The following is a 10,102-nucleotide window of genomic DNA, read 5'->3' as shown; positions in this document are numbered from 1 at the left end:
AACAAGTTTTTGAATCTTGCCCCTCGGAATATAGCCCAATGGTGCAAAAAGTAGGAGTGAGGTAGTCTCAACCTTACTGGCAACCGCAGTGTGAGGATTCGATTTCTGAGATATGAAATTGGACTATTTGTGAGCACCAGTGTACGGACAAATTCTTGTTCTCTGACCTGTTGAAACACATTCCGCAATTTGCCTCCCTCACGATTCTCCAGGGGTGAGGCGATAGAGGCCCTCAAGGTTGAGATTTAACCTTTTTGAACAAGTTTTTGAATCCATTTATTGAAAAATTTCACGTCTGAAGAAAAATGATTTTGACTACAGAAATGACAGCCTTGAGAGGCACGCTCAACTCCTTTTCACGACAAAGTACACTTATTACAATGTGTTAATACAAGTGACCTAGTGTCTCAAAGAACCAGCTGAAAACCTTAATAAAACCAGTTTCGCCTTACTATTACATATATCTGCGAACAAGGAAAACTAACTTAGAAAGCATAGAAACCAAATACTTTTATGATTGAAGCAACCAAATATATTTTATCACATGATGTTATATCCAATATTCTGCGAGATAACTTTCACTAGGTTGTTTGTTCTGTATAGCAGAGACGCCAGAATGCCTCCAACTGAATATTCGCTACAAGCAGAGGGCACAGAAGTTCCATGGTATGCCTTGCAGATGTAGCTTATGAAGTTCCGATAGTCCTGCAATCAGAGAGAGAATGTCATACACAGAAATCTTACATTCACTTAGAAACATCTGGAAATCAAGTGAAGACTTATAAAAGAGCTCAAACATGCTGACATGGCCAGATGTCGTCCTCGGTTTATTTGATTACCCAGGATTAAACTCAGGCTTCAATTCCTTCCCAGGCAGGTGGTCAGGGCTGCCGAGGAGGATTGGCACTTAGAGCATGACATTTTGATAAATTATTTACTGAGAAGTGCAAAGATATGTATGGAAGCCATAGATTTGATTGATGACAAAGGATTTTTAAATCCTTAAGGTCTTATCAACGTTTCTCCACAGAGCTATACAATCGTTTTCTTAACCTTAAAAGTTTAATGTAATGATATCTTGGGAAAGAAATTAGCAACACGGAAATATATTAGTTTTAAAAGAATGGAAGTAAAGAAAAACTAACATCATAAAGTGGCTGACCGTCCACAACTACCCATGGCACGTATCGATGAGGTGGTTTAAGATTGTTTGTTTCTGCAGCATATCCTAGTTCAAGCTGCACAAAAGTAATAATTATAAAGTAAACATAAGAGCGTGGAAAAGCATCACTACAATAATCAAGAAAGGAAGGAAGAGAATATTTAGAAGCATGAAGTTCAATATAAAGCATGTGGAAAAAAACTGGGCACCGAATAAATTTAAAAGAACTGAAATTTTGAGAACTATCATTTAACATTCAGGAAGGTTCAGTGATTGTTTGATTGGCCAAAAAAAGGAAAGCAACAGAAATAGTTCTTTCCATTCAAAGTTCTATACTAAACAAGTCAACCATATTGAGCAATCTCTAGTGCCTACTCTTGATAGAAAATGCAAAATTAAGAAATAAGAACCCAACAGGAAAAAAAATTAGGAAGCACCGGCACTTTGTTGAATTACGTTTTCCAAATGGCTAAGACACAACCACTTTTCGTAGATTAAGATATTCACGTTTTATGCCTACAGATACTTCTCCAACATGATGTACAACTTCAGATGGGCATAAACATTTGCATCTCATCCAAACTGTACAATTTCAACTCATTTTGTTGCTGAAATTAAATAATAATAAACTTGCAATCTAAACGTTTGAAAGCCATACAGTTTAACATCCACCATTAGATTAAATACATCAAAGTAAATGAACATACATTGATGAATGAAAACACAGAAAAAGCTAACCTCTTTTCCACGTCCACTGTTATAACAATTAGCCACGGGATAAGGATCCAAACCCAATTTCTCAAAACATGTTTCCCATTGAGTATAGTTTCCTTGGTAAACCAGACTTTCAATGCAGTAGATAAATGGAAAGTGCTCACTCTGCATCAGTTTTTAGTGAAGAAAAACAGTAAAAAAAAGGTATACAAATCTTTATTACATTAGAAAATTGAAAACAGCCGGGAAAAATCCCTTCTACCGAAATTACATTCTCTATTGATAACATGAGACTACAATGTCAGAATTCAAGATTGTAATGAGATATACAACGCATGCTTGGCTCAACTCAAATTGTTTTCTTTTTAGTAAATAAGTAAGTTATGTAACTTTTATAGTGATTGAAATTTGGATATAAGTTAAATATTTTTTCAAGGTTACTCAAACATAATCTGAGCTAGTAGCAGCATATGTATACCATGCCGCTGAAACAGAGTTTAACAGAAGCAAGCATCCAAAACTTCCAGAATAGAGAAGCAAAAACAATATGAAGCGGTTAATTTTCAGATTCTTCCCTATTCAAAGTCTATCTGACATATTATTAATCTTTAACTTAGAAGCTAAAAAGAGATTCTTACCAAATCAGGCCAGACATCAATTGCACATGCCTCCACAGTGTTGAGTAAACATTCATATTGGCCATGCTGTAAACAAAACCAGAATCATATATAGATACAAAAAATGACATTCATATAATAGGAGGCAACAAGAACACAATCGGAATGGTTTGGTAGGGTGAATTGCATAATAAAATACACTATTAACTACAGCTAAAATTAATCTTGTTCATTATCCTGTCTACTCGTATCCAATACTGTATATTGAGCATGATGCCCCAATATGACATACTAAACAACTTTCACTTTCTATCTACAAATCGATTAAGAGCAGAGGTAAGAGAAAAAAAACAAATTCAGAACCTGGCATAAGAATGTATTGTCGCCTTGGAGTTTGGCATTGCCCCAAGGAACAAGATTGAGATCAACAATATCACTGAGTCCATTATAGAAAATTTTGCCTAAATCACCAATGATGAAATTGGCACAATAAGGGCAAAGGGTTTCGTAATAGAATCCCACTGATACTTTGTTGCAAGAAATAGGTGCAAATGAAGTAATAAATAGCAGTTGAAAAGGCAAACAGAGGTTGATCAACCGAGAATAAAAAGCCATTAGAAAGGCAAAGAAGTAGGAATATCTACTTCTGGCAATCCATGATTTTACATAATTTTCCAGATGCTTTTGAGACTCCTAGAACTGAAAAGATTAATGCTTTGCCTCAGATTCGTGGCAAAGTATTAGCAAGCCACTTCTTGAATATTCATTGGTGGAACCAAACAATTTCAACAACTTTCTTCACACTGTTTTCAAAACTTGGTTCCGTCATTTCTCAAAAATCTTACTTGGTATATTCCCACCAAAAAACAAAAACACTCAAATATATCCCCAAAAAAAAAAAAAAAAAAAAAAAGGAACACTCAAACTCTTGGAGAAGATAAACCCATTTTTTAATTGATAACTGTAAAATTAAACCCAAAAAAGCCGCAATATTTTTCTTTGGCACTCAGACTAACTTTTCCTGTGATAGCTCCAATACTCAACAGAAAAAAGGTAAAGGACGTAAGAATTGACAGATAATTCGTATTTAACTACCCTATCTAACTAATATTACGAGCAAATCAAAAAAATTTCATTCTTTTTCGACTACACATTTTTCAGAAGACACTGTTCCAACCATTAAAATTTATATAGAATGGGGACCAAATGTGGGCTTAGAGATTCAGTAACAAATATCAGTACAAGCCGCATCCTTCTGATGTCTTACAACGGAGTGCACAATTTAAAAACCCACAAATTAAATTCAAGGAAAAAGAAAGAAAGACAGTTCGATCAATCTAGCTTTCAAAAAGGTTCGATTGATGTAATCTAACCTGACAAGTGATGGTGCCATTAGCTCGAATTTTGGCGTTGCCATAAGGGATGAGCTTAAGCTGGGTTATAGCTATGATTCCAGTATCAAACAGCTTATAGAGATAGTTCACGATCAAATTGGAGCAGTAGGGACACAAGCTCTCATAGTATATCTCTAAGGTTACTTTCTCTTTCTCAGATCCGCCGCCATGAATGGAACGTCCGGAAGAAGGATTCACAATTAAACTAGAGATTATTAACAGAATCAATAGACGATTTTTCAGAGAGAGAAGTCTTCGATGAGGTTCCATGGCGATTGGAGGATTATGGTCCGTTGCTCGGGAAATACATGGAATTGATCCATTTAAGAAGGATGCCTTTGACCGGATAAAATCTACCTAAAATACCCCCAACATAAAATATATAATCAAGCCATCTTAATTTTAAAAGAGTTCAATTAAGCTCTCAAATTATTATTTTTAATTTTTTCGCCTTGTCAAAAATTGGTATCAAAGCCTAGTAACGAAACTGAAGAATATATTATTTAAAATGAATAGCAAAGATAAAATGATTTTAGAAGAATTGCAAAATATTGGTATATTAACTAATACTAATCGTATTAAATTGCAAGAATTAGCAACAAATTTAAGTACCGAATATAAATCTCTAAGTGAAGAAATAAAGCAAATTAATAATTCTCAACAATTAGTTGAAACAAAAAATAAAGTATTACAAATTCTGGTAGATGAATCTCTTAAATATGAAGAGGAAGATATTATTATAAATCAAATTTTAAAACAATATGATAATTATGCTAAGCCTTTAGGAGAACCGGACATAAATCAAGATGTCATAACTAGTATAAAAAATATGGAATCAAATTTAGAAATTGTTAATAACAATATTAAGATAGGACCGAAAATCCTATATAAACAAATTGAATCAAAATTTAAAGAATTAAAAAATAAAAAGGATTCTTATGTCTCTATTGAACCATCCTTACTGGCATATGTTATAGAAGAATTAGAAACAAAATTCTTTGAAGCTACTGGAGAAGAATTAGAAGCTTATAAACAAAGCTTAGAACAATTAACTATGCAAATTGAAAATATATATACGAATGATCCTCCACCTAAAGAAGAAACTACTGAAATTAATACAACACCTTTAAATCAACAAGTTGAAAATCGGCCGTTAACTGGAGAAACTAGTTGAATTAATATTAATACAGATTGGACTCAAGTTGAATCTGATGACTGGAATTTTGAATGGATAAAAGAACAAGAAGACTACAATTTCAGAAAGGAACCAAAAACTATATCAACCAAACATATACATCTTAGAGATAATAATCCAATAAAATTAATTATTGAACAAATTCCTACTACATGAATATGGTTAGATATTGATGATAGCAATGATAAAAGTGAAATTATTGACTCTTGGGCAAAAGCTATTGATTTAGTTGTTGCTTTTCATAAATGGAATATCACTCAAGCGTATAATTTTATAATCCACACCTTTAGAAGAATTACTTTAGATATCTGAAGAAGAACTTCTGAAGAAACTAAAAATAAAATTAAATATGGCGAAAAATCTACAACTACCATAGATGACAATGAAAGTTTAGATGCTGAAAAATTTAAAGAAGTGTTAAGACGAATTGAAAATTTTTTTAGACACCTATTATTAGGAGAAGTTATACCAGAAGCTAAAATTGATATGATTACTCAAGAAACTTTACAAGCTGAAAGAGAAATGAAACTTTTAAAAATTTGTGATATGTGTGAATTAAATGAATATACTAAGAAACTTGAAATGATATACATCAAAACATCTAAATCTATAAAAGAATGGAATCTATCAGAAGAAGATAAAAAATTATTAAATAGACATTTTCTTAAATTACCTTGGCCATGAGGTCAGAAGTTATTTGAAGATGGGAAATACATCTAAATAGCTTAAATAGAAGAAAGGTTTTTGAAATTAGTCTAAGAAATGAAAACATTTGAAAGATAGTCTTCAAACAACTATCCTTCCAAAAATACCCCTTATAAAGAAATTGCAACCAAAGTCACTACAATGTATAAAAATCTTCAAATAGGTCCTCAAGAAAATATAGATCATAAATCTTTAATAAATTTAAATCCAAATATAATACAAAATTTTATTGATCTAAAAAATGCAACAGAAAGTGAATTAAACTATTTAGAAGAAGATCTGAAAGGATTCTTTACAGAATATTTAGATCCAAAATTAAAAAATAAAAACGTTACTATAAATAATAGTACAATAAAAACAGAAAATAATATATATAAAATAATTCTTAATCTGAGAAGAAGAATTAAAGAACTAAATATAATTATTAAAGAAAAGGTATTAATAGAAAATTGTGAATTTTATAAATTCTATTGTGATATTTTAAATACCCATGAAGAATTTAATTGGCTCAAAAATATTAACCCCTCCGCTGCACACTCCGATGAGATGGTATCAGAGCCAGATTACGAACCAAAAATTATGATGAATATAGTAGATGAAGAAAATATAATTGAAGAATTTTTGAAAAAAGTCGAAAAACATAAAAAACCTAGTTATCCTTATTTACCTAAAAACACCACAAATGAAAATTTTGGGGATATACATAAAAGATTAGAGAATCTAGAACATAATCTACAAATAGGAAATGCCCTATTAGATAAAAACCTTAGAGGAAAAGATAGGATTATAATTAATCCACCCCAAGATTTTAGGATAACACAAAAAGAAAATAATAAAGGGAAAAAACATGGAGAAAAACAATATATGATATCAGATGTAGAAGAAATAGAACAAAAATTCTTAGAATCTACAGGAGAAAAGTATGAATAATATAAAAAACAGTTAGAAGAATTAACTGAAAAAATGGAAAATATAAAAATGAATATTAATCCATCCTCAAGTCATGATATAAATGTAGAATTTAGTAGTGATGAAGAACAAGATTATCCTTATGGTACCCCAATACCTGATAAGGCTGATATTAATCAATATAGAAAAATACAGAAAAGATACACTGGAAATGTAAGAAAACAATCCATAAAAGAAATAAATCCAATGAAATCTTATAATGAACCAATCCAAACAACATGAGTATGGTTAGATCTAGACTGTGTAGATAAAGATAAAGCTATTGAAACATGGATAAAAAGTACAGATTTAGCTATACAATTTAACAAATGGGAAACATATACAGCTTTTGAATTTATAGAACATACATTCAGAGGAATTGTTTCTGAATGGTGGAGAAAATTACCAGAAACTATCAAAGGAAGAATAAAATACGGAACAAATAGAACTGAGGTATTAGATAATAGAAATACTCTAAATGAACAAAATATACAGGAAATATTAAAAAGATTTGAAAAGATCTTAAGAACAGAATTTTTAGGAGATATGTATGCTTCTAATGAAGAAGAAAGAAAACAAGATGAATATAACCAATGAATGATTTTAATGGAAAATTTAAAGATATGTGATATGTGTGAGTTAGAAAGATATACATGTAAATTTGAAGAATTATACTATATACTTAATCAAGGAGATTATCAGGAAAACAAATCTATTTTAAGGTCTTATTTTACAAAGTTACCATTCCCATGGGGAATCAAGTTACTAAAAGAATATGAGAAATTACTACCTCTAGGAAAAGAGGAAGGAATTGAAATAGATAGCCTTGGAAGTAGAATTGAATTTACAAGAAGAATGATAGGAATGTGGTGCAGAGAAGCACTAGAAAATAAGAAAGCCTATAAAATAAGAAAAAATTCATTATGTTGTTATAAAGATAATGGCCAAGTTGAACAATTTGGATGCCATAAGAAGAAATATAAACCATATAAGAAATATAAAAGGAAATTCAAAAACTATAAAAAAATTCAATAAAAGGAATTTTAAACCACATAAAAAATATTTTAAGAAAAGAAATTGGAATAAGAAACTTAAACCAAGAAACATTAAAAAATGTAGATGTTTTATTTAAAGTATGAATATACCAATAGAAATATACTGTATGGACAATAGAATCTTACAAGATCCTATAGATGCCCTATTAGGAACAGTTGTAGGAAACTTAGTCTATCAAAAGATAATATTTACAGTAAAATCAAATTATGCAATATCACTAAGTGATGAAAATATTGACCAAAGTTTCAATCTATATTATAGAATTGGAAATCTAAAAATGTTAAGAAGAAGTAAGGCTATTAGTATAAGTATAAAATCAATTTTTGCTTTTAGTACTAGCCATCATAACAATCTAAGAAAAATAACTGATAACATTATCATACATAAAGATTTTGAGGAATTAGCACAATACATACCTCCTAGAAAATACCAAGAATATGAAGTTACTATACCGGAACAAATAATGCTTGATTTCCATAAACAAGCTAGAGAAATTAATTCTGAAGGAAAATTAATAAGAAGAAATAGTGTCAGCTTAGAAGGAAACAATCTTATTGCAAGATTTCCCTCTAGACAAGACTCTAGGATAAGCAGACTTAAGAATTTAAGTATTGTTGAACCATCAAGTTCACAATATTACATTAAGACAAGATATGTAAACCAAGAAGGATTTAAGAAAAATCTTCTTGTCCTTATAGATACTGGAGCAGATAAAAGTCATGTAAATGCCAAGTTTGTTAATCATCTAATAGATTTTGAAATTCCAGAACCATATATATTCAAGGATTATTTAGGAAATAATCTTGAAATAAGAAAATACGTTAAATTTCCTCTTATACTTGTAGGAGAGGATCAGAAAGAATATACTAAAGAGATAATTCTATATAAAGATGAATTATATGGAGTGGATCGTTCACCTATTCTGTTAGGAATGAACTTTCTTGAGAAATATAGTCCTTATAAAATCTGCCAATGATATTTGAAAATAACAGTTGACGATAATCCAATTATCATTTCAAGAATAGATGAAAATATGAAATCATTGTTATCATGGAAAGAGTAATAAGTACTAATCCCATGAGCCCATATATTGAAATTACACTCAATATAAAAGATTATTGTAGAATTAAATTTCATGCTTACCTAGATACAGGAAGTACAGTAAGCTTATACTTACCAAATGTACTGTCATCTGAATACTGGAAATATAATTCAAAGAAAGTAGTAACTGCTACAACAGCAGGTGGAAATAAGGTAATATACAGCAAGTATGCTAATCAAGTACCTTTTCTAATTTCCTTTAGAGAAGTATTTGTTGATATAATATATATGTCAACCACAATAGGATGTGATATTTTCTTAGGACAAAATTTCCTATTAAAATATGCGCCATTTACACAATATATTAATAAGTATATGTTCACAACACCTTGTGCACATAAAATATTTACACCAAAAATAAATAAAGCTGTTACAATTGCATATAGAGATATAAAACATCAGAGTTCTTCAATCCAGCGTGGTGGATGTGGGAGTACAGAAAAATTTAAACCAGTTACAGTCTTAAAAATGACAACAGAAAATAGGTTAGAAAAATTGAAAAAAGAAATCTCTGAAACATATTCTGAAAATCCATTAGAAAAATGGAATACAGATAAAGTAAAGGCAAAGATAGAATTAATTAATCCAGATACTATAGTAAGAGTCAAACCTATGAAATATGGTGTTGATGATCAAAAAGAATTTAAAAACCAGATAAAAGAATTGCTAGAAGCCAGACTGATTAGGCCTAGTAAAAGCCCACATAGCAGCCCAGCCTTTATGGTTAGAAAACATAGTGAGATAAAAAGAGGAAAAGCCAGAATGGTAATAAACTACAAAAAATTAAATGAAGTTACCAAGTTTGATGGATACTACTTACCAAATGAGGATACCCTTATTAAACAAGTACAGAACAAAAAGATATTTTCAAAATTTGATTGTAAGTCAGGGTTTTGGCAGATCATGCTTACAGAAGAAAGTAAACCACTAACTGCATTTAGTACCCCCAATCCTTTAGGACAATACGAATGGAATGTAATCCATTTAGGTTGAAAAATGCACCACAGATATTTCAGAGAAGAATGGATGAGGTAATCAAACCAATTACTCATTTTTGTATTGCATATGTAGATGATTTACTTATTCATTCAAATAATATTGATGAACATATTGAGCATCTTGAGAAATTTTGTTATATTATGAAAAAACATGGTATTACACTTTCTCAAAAGAAAGCTGAGATAGCTAAAACAGAAATAGAATTCTTAGG

General features: G+C 30.5%; 1 protein-coding gene across 1 annotated transcript; it reads right to left on the bottom strand.

Moving 5' to 3' along the window:
• Positions 1-296: 296 nt before the first annotated feature.
• On the bottom strand, positions 297-4,205 carry LOC111380904 (gamma-interferon-inducible lysosomal thiol reductase). Its single transcript, XM_023004566.1, has 5 exons — positions 3,867-4,205; positions 2,515-2,580; positions 1,901-2,041; positions 1,146-1,238; positions 297-705 (listed from the first exon to the last, which is right to left on the bottom strand). Exons 1-5 carry the CDS (start codon positions 4,155-4,157, stop codon positions 541-543), a joined length of 756 nt encoding a protein of 251 aa, XP_022860334.1. The 5' UTR covers positions 4,158-4,205; the 3' UTR covers positions 297-540.
• Between the last annotated feature and the right edge of the window lie 5,897 nt (positions 4,206-10,102).

The sequence above is a fragment of the Olea europaea genome, unplaced genomic scaffold (assembly GCF_002742605.1).
Source record: "Olea europaea var. sylvestris unplaced genomic scaffold, O_europaea_v1 scaffold2229, whole genome shotgun sequence".
Classification (NCBI taxonomy): domain Eukaryota; kingdom Viridiplantae; phylum Streptophyta; class Magnoliopsida; order Lamiales; family Oleaceae; genus Olea; species Olea europaea.
The sequence above is the reverse complement of the archived record's forward strand: the minus strand, read 5'-3'. Positions and strand labels throughout refer to the sequence as shown.